Source organism: Mizuhopecten yessoensis, unplaced genomic scaffold (assembly GCF_002113885.1).
Source record: "Mizuhopecten yessoensis strain PY_sf001 unplaced genomic scaffold, ASM211388v2 scaffold2329, whole genome shotgun sequence".
Lineage (NCBI taxonomy): Eukaryota > Metazoa > Mollusca > Bivalvia > Pectinida > Pectinidae > Mizuhopecten > Mizuhopecten yessoensis.
In genome coordinates, this window is record NW_018404492.1 from 6,780,657 (window position 1) to 6,808,033 (window position 27,377).

General features: G+C 35.6%; 1 protein-coding gene across 2 annotated transcripts in view; it reads left to right on the top strand.

Moving 5' to 3' along the window:
• The first annotated feature begins 327 nt into the window (after positions 1 to 327).
• The window catches only part of LOC110445698 (opioid-binding protein/cell adhesion molecule-like), a 149,232-nt gene continuing 122,182 nt past the window's right edge, over positions 328 to 27,377 (top strand). For both annotated transcript variants that reach the window (XM_021490471.1, XM_021490470.1), the window contains exon 1: positions 328 to 899. In XM_021490471.1, coding sequence (XP_021346146.1) covers positions 860 to 899 — 40 coding nt within the window. In that variant the 5' untranslated portion in view covers positions 328 to 859. The remainder of the gene's footprint in view (positions 900 to 27,377) is intronic.

Consider the following 27,377-nt stretch of genomic DNA (forward strand, 5'->3'; position numbering starts at 1 on the left):
TTGCAGTGAAATTCCTAACTCGATGATTATGGCACTCCACGAGGAGATAAATGTACATGTACGTAGTAGTGGCTCTCCATAGTCCCTCTTCCCATCACCCAGCGTGTCTCTATATACTCTTATCTCTCTACCTGTATTTTTATGATGTTGGAGGATCTAAAGTTCATCCGCCTCTGAGAGCGTCGTCATACAGGAGTCATTCAGTTTATATATATATATATATATATATATATCATCTATACATTCTATATTGTCTATAAATCCCCGCTTCGGCTCCAGCTCAGCGAGATGAAGTCACCTGGCGCTCTATCGCCTGATGGCCCAAACCTTACCACAGATGGCAATGCGCTGTACCGCACTAGTCCAGCTTTAACGCATTAATATTGAAAGAATGCTTTTCGCTTAATTTCTTACAGGTTCTACTCCGTTAAGGATGTTAGTGAATTTGAAACACTAGTGACTCCTCGTCCCAAGAAAGGCTGTGTGTGGTAATTCTCTGGCCGTATGGCTGAGGGTGTTGTGGCTACACTATTAGCGAGATCAACAGCATACCTTAGCGCAATTCTCGGAGAGCGTCTACCACTGACGGAGACCCACCTTGGTGAGTAGGGCAACTTTTTCGTGGGATCTTTGTCATTGAGAGTCTTGTGTCGCGGAGAGTCTTGTGTCCATGGGATTGTTGGTGTCGTCCGAAGAGTAGTGTCTGCAGGAAAATTATAACTATGGGATTTGGATTCAGGTGCCTCTCATAAATAGCCTGAAGGCAGTTCACGGAGAATAGGTGTTGTGACGTTTTGGCTTGCTTTGAAAACATATTTTTGGATATAATACGTCACAGGAAAAATTGTGTTTATTCATCATGCTGTTCTACCGCCATTTCTGGATAGCTGGATTCTCAGGTAAGTTATTGTAAATTATATTTTATATTCATCAACTGTAGAAAAAATAATTGATGCCATAATTTGATAAATGAATGTAGATACGGGCCCGACAGAGATGATGATCGACCGGCAGATCGCTGGGTGTACATTCTTATGTAACTGTACATTTATTGGTTGCGTTTTACCTTACACGTGTGTTTTTACTGGCGGTCTATCGTGATTTACACACAGTTCGATAACATCTTTATTACACTGTTGTACCTTTCTCCTGGGAAACATGATTTACTTCGCATCATCATGCTATTACAATATAATTACGTTGGTGATTTTTGTCCGTAAATCATCAACGCAGGGGCAATCCACATGCAAGTGATTGATGAAGATGATATAGTGTCCTCTGGTATAGACGCCGTCTTCTTACAGGTGCAGCATTGGAACAAATACCTCATTCTTACAGGTGTAAACTTTGGAAATGGTGCTGTCTACCTGTAGGTGTAACCTTTTTATAGGTACTGTCCACTTACAGGTATTTTAGTATAGGTGCCGTTTTACAGGTGTACATACACATGTGGGTAAGAACAAATGGTTTCAGGTTAAAATTAGGTTGCATAATTTGATAACATATTTCTCTATTTTAACAATTTTACGCTAGAGATATGAAAATACAATAAAAAGATATTTCATCATCAGATATAATTCTGAGAATTTACTGTCTAAAATGAACCTGTCCCATATGTCGGAATCGCCCGAAAGTTTTAATGATTTTAAAAAGACATGTTTTTTTTATGTATGTACTGAAACATATGACAATTTTAAACGGCTTAGTAACTATACATAACCCATCTGTTACCAAAACATTTTCAATGGTTCCCTTGTGTTACTTGGCCCGTTGACATTTGTACATTTGTATATATATAGATAGTTGAATGAATTATTTTCATTTTTATCAGCCAAGAAAAAAAGGTTAAAAGAAAAACAACCTAACTACATGTATATAAAGAGTAAAAAGTATCCTTTATTAAAATCATATTAATTTTGAGTGGAACCGCCACTACGTTATCATAGAAAGATCGGCTCTGATTGTAGATACGTCATATACCAATATGTTCTGCAAGCAAAAAAAGAAACACTCCCTCCCCAATAAATACCAATGTATGTGATATTTGCAAACATTTATAATTAAAGGCGTTAAGGCGCAATTACTTTCCTAACATCTAAAGATGATATAACATTAAACCAATTCTAAAATGCGTCATGTACCTACCTAGTACCTAGTGCGATATGTCAAACCTGGGCATTCTCGCCATGACGGATTCATATGTAATTAAAAATTCTTTCTGTCTCAGGAAATTTAGTGCTTGCATTATAACTAAAAGATATAATTGTCCATAATATTTCAATAGCTTGTCATATATTCCTCCATAGAAAGCGTCTCACCCCAGGATCATTTGGGAGGAGATTTCAGCTCGATTGTATAATTATTATTCTCCCAGGCATATAAAACTTCCAGATTGACGATAAGCGCTCCAGAGATGGTGTTCTACACGCCTCTTAAACAAGAAATCGGCAGTAGTTGTATCACATCTGTTTTGAGAGATTATCATGTTTTGAGAGGTCACATTGTACATGTATCTAAGATGGCATAACAGGATTACGAGCGCGTGAAGACAGAGCGAGCTCTGTACTGGAATTCAGGACTATTATTGAACATCTTCCTTGTTATTGTTTAAGGAAAACTAATGAAATGAAAAAAATCTAAATTGTTTTCAAATGAGGTTTTAAAGGACGAGCTCCCAATGTATGTTAAAAGTGTGATCAACAAGGCTGGATTAGATAAAACGAAAGATTTGGCATGAAAAGAAAATATCTGAAGTTGTATGCAAGATAGACGAGTTTAGTATCTAATATACAGGTACAAGTACAAGTGCTCCGATAATAACACATATTAATTCTCGTATTTCCGGATCATTTTACAACATCCCGCCTCTACGATTAGTTTGTTTGTCTAACTACCTTCTCAAGTGGATTGACACTGTGGTACTAATCATCATTTTAAATATCTCCGAAAATTGATATTGTTTAGGTTCGAAATCTATATTAGATTGTGTATACATGTACGACTCTTACCTCTAATTGCCGGTGTAGAATTCAGCTTATGGCCGTTTTTCTCTGTCTCTGTCTCTCAAAGTAATTTGTTAAAAATGTCTGATGCTGTTATCGATGCGAAAGCAAACTGTTAATACCTTGTTGAGATAATTGTTTCTCGGCTCAGACGTTTGGTTGGACAATGCTTGATAGGACGTCGATGGGGATGCTGGACAATCTAATTCTTGGCTCCGAGTCGAATATTTAAGTACATACTCTTTGAAACCGAGTCGTACGTTTAATTGATTAAGATCTTTTAGAAACCGAGTCGAACGTTTAATTGATTAATATCTCTTTGAGACCGAGTCGTATTTTTAATTGATTAAGATCTCTAAGAAGGTCTCGTAGAAACCGAGTCGTATGTTTAATTGATTAGGATGTTTTTGAAACCGAGTCGTATGTTTAATTGATTAAGATCTCTTAGAAGGTCTCGTAGAAACCGAGTCGTATATTTAATTGATTAGGATCGTTTAGAAACCGAGTCGTATGTTTAATTGATCAGAATATTTTAGAAATTAAGTCGTATGTTTAATTGATTAGGATATTTTAGAAACCGAGTCGTATGTTTAATTGATAAGGATATTTTAGAAATCGAGTCGTATGTTTAATTGATTAGGATATTTAAGAAACCGAGTCGTATGATTAAAAGAATGGTGTCCGATCTCTACACCAGTGACCCTATCTCATAGGGTTTTCCTTGTCCGATCTCTACTCCAGTTACCCTATATAATAGGGTTTTCCTTGTCCGATCTCTACTCCAGTTACCCTTTATCATAGGGTTTTCTTTGTCCGATCTTTACTCCAGTTACCCTATATCATAGGGTTTTCTTTGTCCGATCTCTACTCCAGTTACCCTATCTCATAGGGCTTTCCTTGTCCGATCTCTACTCCAGTTACCCTATATAATAGGGTTTTCCTTGTCCAATCTCTACTCCAGTTACCCTATATAATAGGGTTTTCCTTGTCCGAACTTTACTCCAGTTACCCTATATAATAGGGTTTCCTTGTCCGATCTCTACTCCAGTTACCCTATATAAAAGGGTTTTCCTTGTCCGATCTCTTCTCCATTGACCTTATATCATAGGGTTTTCCTTGTCCAATCTCTTCTCAGTGACCCTATAGCATAGGGTTTTCCTTGTACAATCTCTACTCCATTAACCTTATATCATAGGGTTTTCCTTGTCCGATCTCTACTCCAGTTACCCTATATCATAGGGTTTTCCTTGTCCAATCTCTTCTCCAGTGACCCTATAGCATAGGGTTTTCCTTGTCCAATCTCTACTCCATTAACCTTATATCATAGGGTTTTCCTTGTCCAATCTCTTCTCCAGTTACCCTATATAATAGCGTTTTCTTTGTCCGATCTCTACACCAGTTACTCTATATCATAGAGTTTTCTTTGTCCAATCTCTTCTCCAGTTACCCTATATAATAGGGTTTTCCTTGTCCGATCTCTACTCCAGTGTCCCTATAGCATAGGGTTTTCCTTGTCCAATCTCTTCTCCAGTTTCCCTATATAATAGCGTTTTCTTTGTCCGATCTCTACACCAGTTACTCTATATCATAGAGTTCTCTTTGTCCAATCTCTTCTCCAGTTACCCTATATAATGGCGTTTTCTTTGTCCGATCTCTACACCAGTTACTCTATATCATAGAGTTTTCTTTGACCAATCTCTTCTCCAGTTACCCTATATAATAGGGTTTTCCTTGTCCGATCTCTACTTCAGTTACCCTATATAATAGGGTTTCCTTGTCCGATCTCTACTCCAGTGACCCTATATCATAGTGTTTTCCTTGTCCGATCTCTACTCCAGTGACCCTATATCATAGGGTCTTCCTTGTCCGATCTCTACTTCAGTTACCCTATATAATAATGTTTTCCTTGTCCGATCTCTACTTCAGTTACCCTATATAATAGGGTCTCCTTGTCCGATCTCTACTCCAGTGACCCTATATCATAGGGTTTTCCTTGACCGATCTCTACTTCAGTTACCCTATATAATAATGTTTTCCTTGTCCGATCTCTACTTCAGTTACCCTATATAATAATGTTTTCCTTGTCCGATCTCTACTTCAGTTACCCTATATAATAGGGTTTTCCTTGTCCGAACTTTACTCCAGTTACCCTATATAATAGGGTTTCCTTGTCCGATCTCTACTCCAGTGACCCTATATAATAGGGTTTTCCTTGTCCGATCTCTCCTCCAGTGACCCTATATCATAGGGTTTTCCTTGTTCAATATCTTCTCCATTGACCTTATATCATAGGGTTTTCCTGGTCCAATCTCTTCTCCAGTTACCCTATATAATAGGGTTTCCTTGTCCGATTCTCATAGGGCTTTCCTTGTCCGATCTCTACTCCAGTTACCCTATATCATAGGGTTTTCTTTGTCCGATCTCTACTCCAGTTACCCTATATCATAGGGTTTTCTTTGTCCGATCTCTACTCCAGTTACCCTATATCATAGGGTTTTCTTTGTCCGATCTCTACTCCAGCTACCCTATATCATAGGGTTTTCCTTGTCCAATCTCTACTCCAGTTTCCCTATATCATAGGGTTTTCTTTGTCCGATCTCTACTCCAGTTACCCTATATAATAGGGTTTTCCTTGTCCGATCTCTTCTCCAGTGACCCTATATAATAGGGGTTTCCTTGTCCAATCTCTACTCCAGTGACCCTATATAAAAGAGTTTTCCTTGTCCGATCTCTACTCCCGTTACACTATATAAAAGTGTTTTCCTTGTCCAATCTCTTCTCCAGTTACCCTATATAATAGGGTTTCCTTGTCCGATTCTCATAGGGCTTTCCTTGTCCGATCTCTACTCCAGTTACCCTATATAAAAGGGTTTTCCTTGTCCGATCTCTACTTCAGTTACCCTATATAATAATGTTTTCCTTGTCCGATCTCTACTTCAGTTACCCTATATAATAGGGTCTCCTTGTCCGATCTCTACTCCAGTGACCCTATATCAGAGGGTTTTCCTTGTCCGATCTCTACTCCAGTGACCCTATATCATAGGGTCTTCCTTGTCCGATCTCTACTTCAGTTACCCTATATAATAATGTTTTCCTTGTCCGATCTCTACTTCAGTTACCCTATATAATAATGTTTTCCTTGTCCGATCTCTACTTCAGTTACCCTATATAATAATGTTTTCCTTGTCCGATCTCTACTTCAGTTACCCTATATAATAGGGTTTCCTTGTCCGATCTCTACACCAGTTACCCTATATAAAAGTGTTTTCCTTGTCCAATCTCTACTCTAATGACCCAATATCATAGGGTTTTCCTTGTTCAATCTCTTCTCCATTGACCCTATATCATAGGGTTTTCCTTGTTCAATCTCTTCTCCATTGACCTTATATCATAGGGTTTTCCTTGTCCAATCTCTTCTCCAGTTACCCTATATAATAGGGTTTCCTTGTCCGATCTCTACACCAGTTACCCTTTGTAATAGTGTTTTCCTTGTCCGATCTCTACTTCAGTTATCCTATATAAAAGTGTTTTCCTTGTCCAATCTCTTCTCCAGTTACCCTATATAATAGGGTTTCCTTGTCCGATCTCTACACCAGTTACCCTATATAAAAGTGTTTTCCTTGTCCGATCTCTACTTCAGTTACCCTATATAATAGGGTTTCCTTGTCCGATCTCTACTAGTTCAAGTTCAAGTTCTTTATTAACTTTGAGTCTTGCGACTCATCAGTGTAACACATATACATGATATATATATATATATATATATACTTTCTCATAACATTGACAAATATCGAAAATACTAATAAATACACAGACGAGACAAAACACTCGGAGAGCATAACTACTTATGTTAATAAAGCTCTTCTTGAATTTGCAGCTTTAATGTATTTGGCCAATTTTGCTAATTCATTTGTGTTTTGTCCGTTAAATAACTGAATTAATTTAAACATGCTCGGTTTTTTACAATAGTACTTTTTTAAAAATTTCTCACGTAAATCAGAATAACAGGGGCATTTAAGAATAAAATGAAATTCATCTTCGACATCATCTATATCACAAGCGGTACAGATTCTTAAAAGTCGCGGAATATTTTGATAACGACCTTTCTCTACATTTAAATTATGGGCTGAAAGCCGAATTTTTGTTATTTCTTTTAAGTAACCTTTCATAAACGATTTTCTTAAATAACCCTGTATACCAACTTCTTTGTTAAGACATGTATAAAAAAATCCTTTTGATGATGTTCTAATTTGTTCTATACAATCTTGTCTATAAATATCTAAAAGTCTTTCTTTAATTATAATCAAACAGCTATTATCAATGTTATCTGTTTGCCATATGTAACCTAGACCTATTCTATATAATTCATTCTTGATATTAATTACCCATTTGTCGTTACGCACTAACATGTCTTCATAACATGATTTTAAAATGCAATTATCGGTATTTATAATCTTTATCCAATACTTAAAAATTCTGAATTACTACAATAGTTCGATATCACTGGGTTTGTCTTGCCTTGTTTTTACTACATTTTACGAAAGTTCTATATCATGGTTGCCTTTGCCGATCTCTAGTCGAGTGATTCTATGTAATTGTGTTTCCGTGGTCGATCTGTGTTACTGATACAATCAAATGAAATAGTATTTTTTAACTCATTGTGATGAAAAAAATATAATTTCAGCACTCCGCGCCGTAACGAAATTATCTAAGATAGATAGGGAAATAGTCAGATGGCCTGACTGGTTAATAGGCACCAAATTGGTCACAATGGGGTATTTTGTTTGTAATCTCAAAATTACGCTGTAGTTTCATACGAAAATAATGGTAACCATACGAAAATAGCTGCAGTAATCTATAACGTTTGTCCTGTATGAAAAAAAAACCCCATTCCTCGATAGATACATGTAGAAAATTCGCCATGTCTTATCAGGGTATGCTAAATCCGTGAAATAACCCATACAAATATGCTTGTAAACGTCATGAACATGTATATTGTCATTATGTTACATCGTCGTTAATACTATACATTGTACATTGTAGTTACATGTATTGCCAGGATACTCTCATGAAATATTCATACACAAATTGGGTAATACCCCTATAACTACAAATGTATATACTTGCACAATACGCCAGACTGCGACATGATATGGTACCCTCTCGCAACAACCCTATTTAGACAATGTTAACTATATTCTCAAGATATGTTTATAATAAACCCATATAAGTATACTTAAAATACGTAAGAGTTGGTCACGATATGTTACAGTACCCTCGTCCAATAACTCTATATGGACATTCATGATTGTTCAACCTCTTTTAATAAACCCATACATATACATGTACTTAAAATGATAGTCGTACATTATACGGAGATGTTACCTCGTCTAATAACCCTATACATACATGTATTTATTTAAATATATGCGTCATACGTTATACGGAGATGTTACCTCGTCTAATAACCCTATACATACATGTATTTACTTTAATAGATACGTCATACATTATACGGAGATGGTACCCTCGTCTAATAACCCTATACATACATGTTTTATTTAAATATATGCGTCATACGTTATACGGCGACGTTACCTCGTCTAATAACCCTATACATACATGTTTTTATTTAAATATATGCGTCATACCTTTTACGGAGATGTTACCTTTCTGTACTGACACATTTATATATTTACTTAAATATATAATACGTCATACTTTCCGCGGAGATATTACCCTCGTGTATGCATCTGTATATATTTACTTGTCAGTACATGTAGATATTACTCGTGTCGCAGTAAACACATACTATGCTACATATATATACAAAATATATATACCATGATAGAGCCATGTACATTGCACACTTCAAAAAAAAAAAAAAAAAAAAAACCAACCTTATGAATCATTTCCGTCGTAAAACGTATGTTTTCAATAATAAAATACGATAAACGATGGTAATAGCTACGTTTGACAGGGAATTTCCAACACGAAATTCAACTGTTATAGCTTTATAGGCGCACTGTTTCTGCCCTCATGTTTTCTGAGATGAAACGAGGGATAAGGCCATGGCAGAAAGGGCTTCTTAACGTCACGTCAGGCCCATTGGCTTCGATTCATGACCGATACTCGTTTATTTCGGAATCTTCCTTTTTACCTGAATAAGAAAAAACAAGGAAATAATGAGGTTAACACATCAATCAATACAATCCAGTGTGCAGTGCTGTAATAATTACCTGCGGGGCGAGTGAAGGTCGACCAATTAGCAACGTATCAATTAGTCAACAGTTTAATTTGTCGTCAACACATGTAATCACAGGTGCCCTGCACACTACGTTGTGTTAGTACAGTGCGAGGCGTTGCGTTGCGCGGTACATGCATGGGGCTTAAACATCACGTTGGGCCAATCACAGTCCACGCTCAGCTGGCTCTAAACTTAAACTTGCAATAACGAAATCTTAAAGCCGGTTGATATGAAAACGTGAAATAATTTGCTAAAAAAACCCACCATGAACACTTTTATCTGACGTAGAATGGCATTACAATGATGTAATTGTACAAGTTTAATGAATAAAACCCGGATTAAGGACACTGAAAAACAGTGAAAATAACAAGTTCATGAAACTGTTGTTGAAAGGTCGACGGACAAGGACAGGCGGGCTGTGTTAAACCAGTGGCTACATGCCACGAAGTTTCGTCTTTTTAAAAGTGGAGTGAAATCAATCAGAATTTAGTAGTCTACAGTAGCGCGAGGAGGTGTGATGCATGTTGTGGCGTCATACATCACGCGCCAGTGGCGGGGACCCTAGCCAGTAATGTGTGGCGGCGGCTCGTGCCCTCAACACGCGATGCACACATCACTTTGTAAGTCGCGGGATCGGTATCGGTTTTAAACTCCACACTACAGGAGGGTATCGTACACCCAGGGGAGGGGTCCTACTCATCCTCGCACCACGGGGAGGAGAAACAAGCGGCCGGAGGATTGGGTACAGAGCGTTCCCATCAGTAGAAATCATGCAAAACAATAACACGTGATAGGACGTTAATTTATTAGCTCGCACGGTGTCTTCTGGTAGAACAGTTGTATGTTGGTGTAACTTTGGGAATCACCCAATGGAGATAAGGAAAACAAATAAAACCGGATACACGTTATGAAGTGTGGTTGTTCCAGGGTTAGAGCGATAGGAGAACCACATTAAATCACACGTGCTAAATAAAAGGCTAAGATAAGAATTTTCACACGGAATTATATATATCAATTTAAACGTTTGGATTAGGCTTGGTCATCTTAACATTAAAACGTGTTCAAATTATCATTTAAACAATATTGAAAAAAGTAGAAAATATTCATACATTATCATCTCAACATTAAAAATTATCGACATTTGTTTTTTCATTATTATTTTTATCTTAACGAAAAAGTAATAAAACTACTTTTCTGATACCGATAGTGTGATAAACCCTATGCACACATTAAGAATATAATTTTGTCTCGCTTTTCAACATTTACGTATTAAAAAAATAATTTGAGTAACAAAATACCACCTGAAATGCCACAAATATTTCTTTAATCTCCCAGATAAAAAAATAATTCTGTAGGCAATGAAAACGGATACGCTTGCTTCAAATTGAAGGCCTAAATAAAACTTCAAACTCGATGGTTTTCACGTGTTTGTTTAAAGCTTGATCAATGCACGTTAGCGGTAGTTTTATGTTATATTATATAGACCAAATAAAAAAATTAGTTCATTTGAGTTCTTGATTTTACCTTTTCCCTATCCACCCCAGAAGCTACGGCCAAACTGTGAATTATACATATAATACACGTTATAAACGTGAATAGGACCTAAACTCATTCTTTTGCAGAAAACCTGAAACACAGCATCGTTTGTATTTGGCCTGAGAGGACACACGTAACGCAGACCTACATGTGTGAAAAATGCTGTGATATCTCACGATAAAGATGTATCTTCTTTGCGATAAGAGAGAATATAGATAACTTGTTATGTAAAATTAGATTCATAACTTAAACGCTAACTTTAAGTACATTGCTTTACCAGTTAAAAGTAGTGAAACACTATAATTTAGTGAACACAAATACATTCCCAATCATATACGTCTTGGGAATTGATAGACCGTCTATATATTCTACCACAAAACCTCGCCTGGAAGACGAGCCCATACGTACACCGTTCACACCGTATATTAAGGAGTTTAGTGTTGAGATAGTCCCATAAAATCCTCTGCATCAAGGTTGCATGTTAACGCATCGTAAAGACTATTGTAATGTAACGATAGGAAAATTAATCCATTCTAAGTCGTTAAAACCTGCAATATATTCCCCGTAGATGTGGCATGAATCAAAATTAATTCACAATTATATAGATAAGATGCGGTGTTTGAGTTTATTGTGACATTAAAATAAAAATGTTATTTTCACTTTTGATTCTGAATGCGTAGACAAGAGAAGATTAAATCCGTTATCTATTCTCTTCATTCGTATTATCTCACCTAGTACAATATCTGGGTATACATTGTGTATTGTTCTTTATGAAAATGCTTTGTCACCATAACAAAACAGATTAATATAAATGTTCAAAACTTGTTCCCGGCTCTTTTTTTCCATTAGTATATCTAGTTATTATTATGCATAAGAAGAAGGAATCAAAATTTACACCAAATTAGCAACGGACGTTTCACAGATCCTTTAGATTATTAAATCATATCAAGTGAGTATACCCGTCATGTAAGATGTAATGTATTACTATTTATACTGTTTTCTTACGATTAAACATATTTCACCTTCAGTATAACTACTGCGTGTAAATTAAACCCAGTGATTTTTAGGATATTTAAGACGAATCAAAAACTTCATTTTCAAGATGTTTATGAGTTTCATTACTAAGAGAGATACAAGTGTAGGGGATTTTGAAAAAGTGGGCGTGTCGCACAGAAAAAGAAAAAGTCGAGAACTCAAGGTCTCTGTCCCAAAAATCAATGACACCTACATTTTAAATATATAATACCTACAACTGAACTTTAAAACACCTACAATTGAACTATAAACCACCTACAATTGAACTATGAACCACCTACAATTGAACTATAAACCACCTACAATTGAACTATAAACCACCTACAATTGAACTATAAACCACCTACAATAGAACTATATACAACCTACAATACAACCATATAATACCTACAATAAAAGCATATACAAACTACAATAAAACCATATAACACCTACAATAAATCCATATAATACCTACAATAAAGCCATATAACACCTACAATAAATCCATATAATACCTACAATAAAACCGTATAACACCTACAATAAAACCAAATAACACCTACAATAGAACTATATACACCCTCCAATACAACCATATAATACCTACAATAAAGCCATATAACACCTACAATAAATCCATATAATACCTACAATAAAGCCATATAACACCTACAATAAATCCATATAATACCTACAATAAAAGCATATACAAACTACAATATAACCATATAACACCTACAATAGAACTATATACACCCTCCAATACAACCATATAATACCTACAATAAAGCCATATAACACCTACAATAAAAGCATAGACAAACTACAATAAAACCATACAACACCTACAATAAAACCATAAAACACCTACAATAGAACTATATACAACCTACAATACCACCATATAATACCTACAATAAAACCGTATAACACCTACAATAAAACCATACAACACCTACAATAAAACCATAAAACACCTACAATAGAACTATATACACCCTCCAATACAACCATATAATACCTACAATAAAACCGTATAACACCTACAATAAAACCAAATAACACCTACAATAGAACTATATACAGCCTACAATACAACCATATAATACCTACAATAAAAGCATATACAAACTACAATATAACCATATAACACCTACAATAAATCCATATAATACCTACAATAAAGCCATATAACACCTACAATAAATCCATATAATACCTACAATAAAACCATATACAACCTACAATAAAACCATATACTACCTACAATAAAACCATATACTACCTACAATAAAACCATATAATACCAACAATAAAACCATATAACGCCTACAATAAAACCATATAATACCTACAATAAAACCATATAACACCTACAATAAAACCATACAATACCTACAATTGAACTATAAGACACCTAAAATTGAACCTTAAAACATCCACTATGCAATTATATAACAACTACAATTTAATTTTATGAAGGCTACAAAATTAACATCACACATATAGTTTAACTATGGTACAAGTACAGTTTAGATATATTACTTTAACAGTTTAACCATAAAACACTAGAAGTGAACTACATGTATATTACACGTACAGTTTAACTATATCACACATATATAATGTAATTATATTCAGTCAATGCTGATGTTATAACCTACGGGGCCGATGATGCCGGAATGCTGTTGCATTATACAATGGTAGAAATACCGTACAGACAGTATGAAGCGCTCTCTAAATTCACAATTAAACCTCATTTTTATACATATACTTTGTGATATGATTGTTCATCTTATATTGTGTAATAACTAAACATTGGTTAGTACTAATAACTATTTTGTTATTGATACATGTATATGCTTTAAAAATATATTTCGTTTCTGAAATATTGCTGTAAGTAACCCCATCTTCATAACTTCCATTAAAATTCACAACCGACGAAAAATATACCCAGCACATTGTTAATTAATTATTCAGCTTCATAAACAAACCAATCGTTCGATGGGTTGCGGCAGCAAAGGATATGGGCAGATTATGAGCTACATAAAATCACGTCCTGACCCCCTGAAGTCTGCCGAGAAAGGGGCGACTGCTAAGGATCTTCGCACGCACGGCGGTTGGCTGATGAGGCATTTCAATGTTAAAAAAAACACCATTTTAATTAATACACACAGCAGCATTTCTATTTAGCTTGTAATAATATTTCCCCAGAATAAACTAAATGTAATCGAACCATTATAAATGACCAATTTCATAATGGTGTCGAGATCATGTGATCCCCATTTCCGGTTTGTCTTGTATGTAAGCAATGTTGTTAGCTGAACCTCCCGACAAGGAGAAGATATATATGTTTGGATAAAGACAGTAAGAATAACCAATAATGGGTAATAATACGAGGGCCTTACTGAGTATTTAGTGAGGAGAAGGGAAAATATTGGTGAAGAAACGAAAACAACCCAAAAAACAAAGAAAACGAACTGGAAGACAGAAGTCTCGGCCGTTACAGTACCGTCATATACTTGTTATCTTTGTTTAAGTTATCTCCCTTGAAATTGGTAAAATTTATGATAGTGCTTGCAATGTGTAAATTCTTGTTATGGCATTTCGAATATGGCATTGATCCATTAACAAAGCACATATTACATGTAACATTCGTCAAAGAAATATTACAATTTTTATGATGGAAAGCCTTTATTAATGGCATACGTATTGTAACTGTCGCAGTAAAGCATACATGTATATAAATCTTCAGTGAAACTTGTATTTATTCTTCTAAATCGGAACTGATATTTCTTGTGATATATTCTTCAATAACAATTAAAACAGCTAATGTTTAGAGAAGCTGATGCAGTTGTCAGAACAATTCTGAATTGGCCACGTCTGTCTGAGAGTACACCTGCCATCAATAAACTCACTATTTAGTACCACACTGAGATTTGGATATTACGCAATATTACGGTCTTTTCTTATCGAGTTTTTGCATAAGAATGTTCGAACTGTTAGAAATGTTTGTAGATTTTATAGCACTCTGGCACAGCAATAACATAATCACAGTATATATAATTGACTACAACAGACACATGACATTTGGAATTCATGCTCAATCTTGAATTCTTGAAACGGACGCAGGATACAGCTATCCAACGCTGACTAAAACGGTAATAACAATAGAAGCAATGTACAATAAAATGGCTGATGTACAATAGAACCCATGTTCACTAGAAGAGCTTATATAAAATGATAAGAGAGTTTATATATATATATATATATATTATGCTTCAACTACAATAATCTTGCTGTTAGGGTATTACATTAACGAAAAAGAAATTGATCAACTTAAAAAAAAATGCAGATCTCCGATATGTTTAAGTCTACGTGTGTCTACACAGTCGGCATGGTTTAAATGGTAATTGTTTTATAAATCTATGATATGTTTTCTGAAGTATTGATAGCCATTGACCATTCCGACTCCTTGTTAAATGTTATCGGTCAACAGCTGGGGACGGCGATGTACACTATCTATGTCTGCCCCCGAACTAGCTGTGGTCAATATTTGATAAGTACACTGTACCATTGTGAATGTCTAGATCATGCATACAAAGTAAGTGGGAATGATTAACGGGTACCTTGTGTACTTTCCATGGTATAGGATAAACAGAAAGCTGTGCAATGTTGCTCGGCTCAAGATCACATCAACACTATGATGGTGTAGCGTGGGGGTATCAATGCGAGAAGCAGAATGTAATTTACGGCAGTTTTTCTATAAGGTATTTCTCAGGTTTCTAACTGAGAATCTTCACAGCTATTGTTTATTCACGTAAATAACAATTAGTTCAGGTCTCTCGAGCCTTAATCTCGGGGTCGTGTATCAAATTCACTTAAATATTAAACAAGGGTTTCGTAGTAAAACAGTTGGATACATACATTAAAAAGAGGAAACACATTCTGATAGAAATGTTTATACTAAGACAAAAATAATGGAAAAGAAGTAAAATACTTGATATTTTATAAAACAAAATCATTAACGACAAGATAAAAATAGCTTAATATAATATTTTGATATCACGTTTAAAAGATAGCTCGTCAAATTCGTTATCACGGGGATAATGCTGGCGTGCATGGTTACAAAGCAGTGCTTAGATACATGCATGTACGCTTGATAACCCGCATATGCATGCAGGCAGATATCCATGTAATTCATAACCGTGTATAAACATGTTTTATAACTCGTATGTACATGACTATATGGTTCATAACTCTATCAACATGATGTCCTTGACCACATGGTGTATAACCCGTTTATATATGATGTGCAATACTTCTATATTCATTACCCGTATATACATGAATACATGATTCATAACCCGTATATACATGAATACATGATTCATAACCCGTATATACAAGACTAGTATGCTGTTAACCGTATATACATGCTACAGTGTAACATGGTTCACAACCCATATACACTTGCCTAAATAGTTCATAACCCGTATTCTGGAAGTATCGAACATTAACTATTTAAAAATGGAAAGTTTAATAGGACATTCCAAATTTTGAGTTTGAGATTTTATGAGAAAATAGTTATTGAGCGTTCACGTGTTTGGTTGGACGTTTTATACATATCCTGTAAGTATAGGAGTGTTAAACTGAACATTTGCCCACAGAATTGAAATTAAATACACAATAGAGTCCTCTTCGTCGGCTTATTCATAGTTTGACATTTACTGACATTATGACAGTAACAGTCACCACGCAACAAAAATAAAACGTTACGATTTCATTTTACGATCGGTTACTTTACTTTTGTCAGTATTAATAACTCAACCCTCCCTGTTTGTTGAGCTCACATGTCTAAATTGTTTTGTTTTTCTTGAAGGTTCTCTCAGCATCAAACTTTGCTCATTATATACATTTTGTTACGTGTACAGTACCACTGAACTGCTGCAAATAAGCTGTTAGTTATTACCTGCTACATATCATTGAGCTTATCTTAATAAGCTGTTGTCAGTAAACTGTTATCAGTAAACTGTTATCAATAAGCTGTTATCAGTAAACTGTTATCAATTAGCTGTTGTCAGTAAATTGTTATCAGTAAACTGTTATCAGTAAACTGTTATCAATAAGCTGTTATAAGTAATCTGTTATCAATAAACTGTTGTCAGTAAGCTGTTATCAATAAGCTGTTATCAGTAAACTGTCATCTGTAAACTGTTGTCAGTAAACTGTTATCGGTAAACTGTTATCAGTAAACTGTTATCAATAAACTGCTGTCAGTAAACTGTTATCGGTAAACTGTTGTCAGTAAACTGTTATCGGTAAACTGTTGTCAGTAAACTGTTATCAATAAGCTGGTGTCCGTAAGCTGTTATCAATAAGTTGTTATCAGCAAAATTTTGTCAATAAGCTGATGTCAGTAAAATGTTATCAATAAGCTGTTGTCAGTAAACCTTGTCAGTAAGCTGTTGTCAGTAAGCTGTTGTCAGTAAGCTGTTATAAATAAGCTCTTATCAGTAAACTGTTATCAAAAAGCTGTTGTCAGTAAACTGTTGTCAGTAAGCTGTTGTCAGTAAACTGTCATCGGTAAACTGTTGTCAGTAAACTGTTCTCGGGAAACTGTTATCAGTAAACTGTTATCAATAAACTGCTGTCAGTAAACTGTTATCAATAAGCTGTTATCAGTAAAATTTTATCAATAAGCTGATGTCACTTAAATGTTATCAATAAGCTGTTGTCAGTAAACTGTTGTCAGTAAGCTGTTGTCAGTAAATTGTTACAGTAAACTGTTATCAGTAAACTGTTGTCAATAAGCTGTTATCAGTAATCTGTTATCAATAAACTGTTGTCAGTAAGCTGTTATCAATAAGCTGTTATTAGTTAACTGTTATCAATAAGTTATTGTCTGTAAAATGTTATCAATAAGCTGTTGTCAGTAAACTGTTGTCAGTAAGTTATTGTCAGTAAACTGTTATCAATAAGCTGTTGTCAGTAAACTGTTGTCAGTAAGCTGTTGTCAGTAAACTGTCATCGGAAAACTGTTATCAGTAAACTGTTATCAGTAAACTGTTATCAGTAAACTGTTATCAGTAAACTGTTATCAATAAGCTGTTGTCAGTAAACTGTAATCAATAAGCTGTTGTCAGTAAACTGTTATCAGTAAACTGTTATCAGTAAACTGTTATCAGTAAACTGTTATCAATAAGCTGTTGTCAGTAAAGCGTTATCAATAAGCTGTTGTCAGTAAAGTGTTATCAATAAGCTGTTGTCAATATGATGAGTTATTAATTGCCATCAGTGAACTGCTAGCACTGTTTCAGTTAGTTGTTTCAGTAAGCTGTTATTAATAGACAGTTATTAGTTAACTGTTTTAAATAAACTGTTACGTTTATAACCCAATTGTCTATATAAATTATAATGAGTCATTTTTGACTGTTTCTGTCTTTTTGACCAATTTCGGCTGTAGGGGTGAAACAGTCAAAACTGTTTTCCCGGTCAGAGCGAATTATTACCCAATAGTCTATCTAAATTAGAATTAGTCATTTTTGGCTGTTTCTGGTCTTTTGTCCAATTTCGGCTGTAGGGGTGAAACAGTCAAAACTGTTTTCCCGGTCAGAGCGAACTGTTACCCGGCGCAAATTTGATGCGCAGAAATCCCCCCTCGAGAGCCCCGTTCAAGCGTTTCGGTGACCTCGACTCAGTGTTGAAGCAATGGCAACATTGTATGCAGCATTGATACTAATATTTATTTGGTAATAAAACAATTGTTTCATGGTTATTTTTGGAACAGTCAAAACTATCATCCCTCGGTAGGGGGAAGCCCTGGGGAACTGTTTGCCCGAGGCCTAGCCCCAAATAGCCATGAAACAATTGTATAATGTATCCATTATTTGTATGGCATTATATTATATTATATTCAAAAAATGTAAAATAAAATATTAGAAGCTTGTAAGCAATGAAAACTAGAAAATTTACTCTTCCACTGAAAAGTATTATAGAACATTAACCTCTTGTATTGAAAAGTATTGAATAGGTCACCCATCTCTCACAAGAGAAGGTAAAACCTTTATTTGTATTGAATGGAATACAAGGACATTCACTTTTGTACTGAAAAGTCTTATAGGACATGTCACACTATTAGCGTATAAGAAATCATACAACAGCCCACCCTTTTGCTGAAATGTTTATGCTGAAAGCTTGAACAGGACGATAATCGTTAATTATATCGGTATATTAAAACTCAAAATTTCTGTTTTATATTTAAGGCTGAATGTATACTAAGTACTCCTCTAAGTTGTGAAATTCATATGATTAACGGATTTTTTCGCACCTCTGTTTCAAAAGTAGTTTAGACCAATCTAGATTTCCACCTTTTTGACCTCCAGCATTACTGATGAGTCCTCGAATGACCTAACAGCTGTATGGTGCTATTGAATTAAAGTTTGGCATACCGTACATTTGTATCTATTGACAAGTTGTATAGGTGCAATCAGTTGTGTTGGTTAAGTTCAGTTTTAATTGGAACACTTTAGACTGTTGTAAGACCAATATACTATTGTTCAAAAGATGTGATTGTGCGTTCAACCTTTGTCTGAGAATGCAAAATAGAATGTCGAATCGTTGTACTTTTGTAAGTTTAAATGACCGTTCATGATTTCTGTTATACAAGTTTATTGTGTTAATAAAAGTTTAAAAGAGCGTTTAGCCATTGTACAAGAAGGAAGCTAAATCAAATTTTAAACAAAAAACGACTTGCAAGTCTAAGGTTGCATGTACATACAAACTCTGCTTGGATGGTTTTACAGTAAAATATAACAATGAAGCTGATATATAATAACGCTAAACTGTTTAATGTTTAACTGTTAATATACCTGAACCATTTAAAAACCGTATTATATTACGGTAACCACCCCAGCTTTCATGAATTCTCAATAATAATAATAATATAAACAAAAACATATACGTTATTTCGTATCTGATCGTGCATAAACGTAATTATCTATGCATGGAAAAAATTACACATAACGGTTCCATTTGGTGTTTATAAAATTATTATTTATACAATACAAATTCCATCAGACTTGGTGAAAAAGTTATTTCAGCTCTTGATTTAGAGAGTTTAGTGATTCACATTACTTTTTTTTCGGAATTCTTAATTAATTGGTTTAAAACTCTTGGTTTGAAATGTTTAAATTAGTGATTCAAAACTGCTTTTTAAGGAATTCATAAAAAAGAGACAAACAAAACGTTTGATTTGGAGTGTTTACAGTGTAAATTAGTGGGGAATTCATTAAAAATTGATATACAGCGGTGGGTTTGATAAAAGCTGTAAACTTGTTTTACTTCCCTCTGACATTATTCCGTCTTTGCGTATTGCAGAGTTATCTTCTCTTGTTAGCATGTATTGATTGTTAGGTCATTGGTTTATGTGAGAAATTTAAGTTGTTTTTTCAAAAATTTATGACGTTACTCTCACAAACAAATGACGTAACAAGCAATACCTGCTCACAAGAAAATATAACTCTGCAATACGCAAAGACGGAATATGTATGGTATAAATGGGTTTGTTTATTCAATAAAATACGGTAATACTCCCTAACGTGACGTGAGGAGCCGGTGATACATTGTACGTGTAACAATTTAGAGGGATGCACTGTTCCTGGCGTTAAGTCGTGTCGGAAAGTTTGTCCTGGCGTGTCTTGTTTGTAAATATATCGCTATTGCAATATAAGAAAAGATATTCATATCATTTTCAATATTATTTGTATTTGATATTTATTTTTCTTAGATTTTCAATCATTTTAAGATTAACGCTGATATTTTGATGTGGTTTCGCAAGAAACAGTCACATATACACAGCTTTAATTCAATACGTTTCATTTGTATCAAGATCGTGGTTATAGAAAGAAATAAGCCGAAAAAACTATTTTTTCGCCTTTATTGATGTTGTGTTATTGTGTATATAGTTAAATAGATTTGACGAACTTGCAAAGGAATTCCTATGAAAGCGACAAATGTTTCCGGAATCAATAGAGCTGGATTTTAAACTAATTAGAAGTATGCTTGGAGGCTGTTGTACTCAGCAGACATTGGAACTATAACGTTGACATGTGTCTATACCGACCGAGAGGACTTTATGTACTACTCGTCCCAACTCACGTAATTAGGTTTAAAGGTTTATGGAACGTACACGAAATTGACGCGACGCACGTGCACATACCGTTTGTATGCATACCTACTGGAGGAAGCACACGAACTAGGTTTGAAGCTACGTTGTGTTGGCCACCAATCTCATTACTTATCCAATCAGACTGGATACATTTCAACATCAAAGCCATCTTCCTTCTCCTCCTGTCTCAAAAGCGTTCAAGAGCAGACTATTTAAATAAACAATTCGTTCCGTCAACTATTTAACAAGAAAAATGCTCTGGCACGTTACGAATACGGTACAAGAGTCGTTTATATTTCTCTCTAGAAGTACGATGTTTTTTCAGAAAAAGTTTTATTGTCGGACCATCAGACATAAATATATTAGCAACAAACAAATTAAAATCAAATATATTGCAATCTGTATCTAAATTACTTGTTTGAAATACTGACTCTAATACAGATTTTCAATTTGCAACCGTATTTAAAACGCAATTATTTGTTGCCAGCTGAACGCATATTCAGGCGCAAAGTGTCAGTCTGTAATTTGTTTTGAAAGAAGCTGTATAGTTTTTCATTTCATTGTAACATAAGGAGTGGCCATTGGTAGGGTATTTAGACCCCTTACTCGTACTAACACAAACTTAATGCCTCGCGGCCTTGTATCTATATGGATTTGACGCAGAAATTACCTGCTGAGAAATTAAAGGACAATTATGATCCGTAATTGGATTTGGCCTGAATGTTGGAACGGTAAGTTAATTTGACTGGAATGAGCCGACGTCTGCGCTGGACTTTTATCGTCTCTGAAGAATAGTGACACTGCGGCAAAAAAGCACTAATCCAAGAACAACAGTTACATTAGTACCACAATTTTTCTACATAGGAGTTGCCTCCCTTTTGCAAGTCAATATAATCTATGTAATTTCTGGTTTGGGTGACAGATTGGTAGCGGATATCTTAGGTTGTTTATGATCTGTGAATGCGCCTAGTAGTACAAGTCTATCCAGGGAATAAGCGATACGTGAAGGTATCATGCAACAGCCGTTACACGCGAAGTAAGGCCTGCTTAAAGCGTTGTGTGTAAATTAGAGCGATTTGTCCCTTATGTTGCTATTTAATCTTGTTCATAAATTATAATAATAAAAAAACTACCTTTGTCAACAGCTTATTAACTTGATCATCATGTTTTGTAAACAATGCTTTACGTTGATCAGGAACTAACTGCAACCAATGCTTGTATAAATTACTCCACATAATATGTATATTCTTAACGTAAATACAAAAACAATGTTTTATTTATAAACGTTCTTATTGTCATTATTTTGACCAGTTGAGAATGCAAAAAAAAGATCACAGCCAGGCGACTATGCAGCCAATGCACATACACTTTGCAGGCGAACGGACCATTCCGCAGTTTTACTAGATGCAAATTAATACCCCCCTGAGCCGCTCCCTTTGTCCAAGGTACCACGGTGGCGTCGTGGGAATTGAATCCGTAAAAAACTCTCACTGTCCTGTCGAATCCAATACAGCACGTTTTGAACCGATTCCAGCAGTACGACTTCAACACAAAAGTGAATTAGAATTCATCCCGTATGTAATACAGTACTTGTTTAATTCATGCTACTGGGGATTACACGCATGCAATATTAAGTTCTAAGTATTACGACAAGGCTGCGGTTTCCGTTTGATTGCTGTGTAATGATGTCTTGTGTAGCATGTCTGCAGAAGAGTCGGTACATGTTGGTTCGACTCTAGGATTGCTAGTGTAACATCTGACCTTGGGCGCCGTCATTCTCCCGTCTTCGACAACACACTAGCGACAAGGGCGTGCAGTGCGTACACTGTGCGCCCGTCAAAGGGTGATTAGAATGTTATCTGTATTTGCTGTCACTAAATGTCAACATCCTCAAAGCTACGTTCAAGACAAACTAATTTTTTTTGTTAAAAGAAGTGCAAGCGACTTTAGTTCCTATCCAAAGTCAAAAGTGTGATGTTCTGCCATTGGAAGTGTAGAGAACCAGAGCGCTGTCATGAACAGCTCCAGATTCACGCCTGTTTTCATTAGATTCCTTTCTAAAGAAGTGACTTCCTCGAGACTAGAACGACCAAATAGAAAACGTTACATTCAATTTTTAATACTACATTTCACATATACTATGTTTGCTCTGAAGGACTACATGGAAATCAATATATATATAGCGCTTTACATAAGATATGGAGCGCTTTTCATATTTATACGGAACGCTTCTCATACATTCTGTATCAATATGAAGAAGTTAACATAGTCATATAAATACCTGATGTAGGAAACGCTCCTCGTGATAATAAAGAGCGGTCTAAATAATATATGAAGCGCTTTGAATCGCTACATACTTGTAAAGCATTTTACATAATAAACGATGTGTTCCTCATGATTTGAAAGTATACATAATGATAAAGAACGCTTTATAACATACGGGACATTTCTCATGATCGCACGTGTATTGCACTCTTCACAAAAATGTTTTTACTTAATTAAAAAAATGCCCTGGTCACGGTTAGAGAAGTTGGGGGCAAATAATAAATAAGTTCATGAAGATGGTCATCGACAGTGAGTAATCTTCATTAAAATGGCTAAGGGTAGTGATTATTCTTCATTCAGCAATGTAGTTAAGATCAGTTTCATATTTTCATATTTAAGCATTGCCGTTAATAATGAACTCTGTATGTGCCGGTTATGTTCTTTGTCTATTGGAACTGTACACGTGTTTGTATCGGCAATGGGGACAATGCACCACAGACACAACACACCAACGTATCCAATTTATAGAATTAGTCATCTCATATGCATTAATGTTTTATCATTGGTAGCTTTCTAGGTTATACGCCGACACAACTTTTGTAATTGTAATTATTTTCCTTGACTGTTCTGTGATCGAATTCCGGATCCGTGTGCTGTCCAATACATATATTACACTATCCGTTACAAACGTTGGAGTGACGTTCGTGGGTTCATATCTCTGCTGTAGACATTTTGACTCAGACTGCTAAAGTGCATTAGGACGTAAAACTGACCATATTCATACATCAGCAAAAACTACCCCAAAGGTCAATAAAATACATGCCGACAAGGGACCGACGTTTGTGATGGAGCAATGGCCCCTGTAATACCGGAAGTGAGATGGTTCGATGAGTCGACACCTCCTCGCGCCGGCCACGAGCTGTGGTCCCCAGGTACACCCTATACAAAACGGATCAGACACGAGGTGATGACTTTAGAGCACGTCTTAGCCCCGTCGGGGCGATTAGGACTTGATTATAGGCGAGAAAATTGAATACATTGATTATCGACTACAGACAGGAATATTTACATGAAAGTGAAAGTTTCCTGGAGGAATTCTCAGTGTAAAATATGAGGGAATAGACGAGGCAAGTCAATTGTAAAAATTAGATTTATCAACACAAAATGAGATTTTTTTGGATTGTAATTGATTCTCCAGAACTGTACAAGAGAAAAATGGAGGATTTCTTCGCGCCCTGTTAGGTAGTATTCCCTTTAGGGTAAAGTCTTTATTCGTCTCGAGTTTTTCAATATGTTCTGTAGAGGTGATTGATTATGACGGAATGAAAATTATGTGATCGCCTTAGCAGGCAAAAAGGGACAAATCTTAAATGAATAAATACAACTAACGAAGAACCTATGTTTTAGTCGGAGATCGTTACCGCCCCATATGGATAATTGTATACAGAGGCTAAATGGATTGCAGTAACGTGTATGGCCAAGCAATCTAATTGGTACACTCTCGGTTTCTGAGAAGCTCCCTTTCCATCACGTCTTGGTCCATTCAATCTACTTCATTCACTCTGATCTGTAACCACAGCGACCTGTTTATGCCTTCTCAATTTGCAGCTGAAGGAATTTGTCATAGCGTGAATGAGGACGAAGCATGCACGCTTGTTTCCGTATGTTTTTCTATTACTGATGACTGGTAACTTGCCGTGCTCCTAGGCGATAAACGGCCATATATCTCTGCTGAGCCCCACTAAAGCTTTGGGTGTATTATGGTGATGTAACTGATTCTGAAACAAACAATACCATACGGTGTCTCATCGACCGTGAGGTTCTTCATAAAATTCTACAGTGGCTTTAAAATCTCGGTGGTTAAAATATTAATGTATTCCCGTGAGGTTAGCTGCGGCGTTTATTTCTTCTTTTGGGTATGTTCCCCGCGACTCTAGACGAGGTCGCGAGGGAACGCTGTGAGCGTTCAACCTTTGTTTGGTGACGTTGCCCCCTGAACACCCCATGGCACTGGAAATTGGACAGTATTCTTGAATTATTAAAAATGACATAAACTTTGTATTTACAAAACACATAACAAGATCGATTGTCAGTTCTGTTTTCAACAGTAGATATAAGGGATTACAGCGCATTATGTCGTAATCTATTGTGGAGCGCTGTATTATGCAAGCAATCGGGAAAAGTGCAGTGATTTAAAACCTTGTAGTTTAAGAATATATTACAAGTTACAAAAAAAGCCAATGTCATATAAAAAACCACTATCAAATATCTCAGTCTAACATCTCAGAAAACAACATTTAAATACGCACGTGATCCTTCCTTCGATTCCACCTCCCATCAAGGTAAACTGTTCCTAGTTGAAATTAATCTCAAAGAATTAAACTGTTTTCGGCGAGGTAATCAAACTATCATTAAACTGTATGTTGACACACATCTCATGAAAGGCGACAATTATATAATAAATAATATAGTATGCAATACCAATGAATAAAAAAATCGATATTCATGTAAAAAATTCAAGGTGATGTCATAGTTGTGCAAAACGTCATATTTCTTGTTGTCATCCAATACAAACGTTCCTTTTATGTTTTGATTTTGGAAAATATTTGGAAAGCAAAAGACGGGATTTGACCTTATTAGTTTAAACATATCTCCAATCCGAAATATATTCATTCATAGGCGTGAAAAAGAATCAAAATGGTGTTAATATCGCGTTTAGCAATATACTACATTTTTGTAAGTTGTATGGAATCTGTGTTTTGATATTTTGATATTTTTCCTATATATACATATAGTATTTGATTCTATGTGGCATAACGACGTTTTTATAACAGGTAAAAATGCAAATATTTTTGACTTTTTTTGACGTTTAAAAAAGCATAATGTCAAGTGTCACCAATAGTGTGAGCTGTGTCAGGTGAGACATGCAGTGTTTCTCCCCTATCCATACCAGACATGAATTATAAGACAATATACTGACTTAATGGAATAATACAATAATACCCATGACGAAAACTCCTTGGCGCACTGTAACATTTTCTAGTCTAGCGTTGGGAGCATAACATGAGGTTATTAGCTTTGTTATTCTAACGATTCCTAATTCAAAATGATTCTTTTCCCAATACAACTGTTAACATTTACAAACATAAAACTGAGGTTTTTGTTGGCTGTTGGAGAATCCAGTTCGAAGTAATTTCATTTGGAGATTACTTCTGTTTCAATTTAGTTCAGGTTATAAATCGTGAATGTGATAAGCGCAAGGTGATCGTTGGTTTGGAAACGCCCCCTTAAAAGAAACGGTCAAATACCACCTATTTTTGCGCAAACAGGTGATTTGAAACTTTGCTGACTTTGCTTTGAAAGGTTCAGAGACTATACGTTAGATTGTTCTACTAAATACATTGACTTTACAAACTGTATAACGCTAGAACCGTTTAAAAAATACACACGCTATTGGCGAATGGTTTAACCTAAGTATGATGATGTCAGTCGTTTATCGATAAAAATCTAGTGTCTTCATATATCTGTGTATCTCACTAGTCCGTGAACGTCTCGCGGTGTTGAACGTGTTATACCGGATTTAGACAAGACAGACTACCACGCACCGGTGGTGTACACTCGACGTACTCGTGTTCCCTTTATCAATAGTTCATTGCTGGTTGATAGATCAATTTGGCCAGTATCTGTCATCCTACGTATACGTTTATGTAGCAAAATAGAATAATTTGGCCTCAGTCTGATGGGAACAAGGTTGTTAGTATGGGTAATGAAGAGGCTGACGTCTTTGTCACTGACAAATGAACCTTCCATAGCAGTGAAAAGATACGTTAAAATCTGAGAGCGAAGGCCATCCGAACAGTCCGGTACGGCGTCCATACCGTTCCTCTTTCCATCTGATCGTCGCTCAGACAATGCCACTTAGGGGAAATGATATCACTGTCTTTCTCAATGGATCTGGTCCTCAACGAAACTGATGGATCGCAATAGGAGGAGATACCACACTGCAGCCCAAACAATAGGTGGCACTGTCAGCACGGCGGATGTTAGGCACGAGTGGGGCGCCTTTTGATCGCCGCCATGATATACTGTATAGATAGCTTGTCAGGTGTGATCTAGATACACAATGTAAATAATTTGGTCC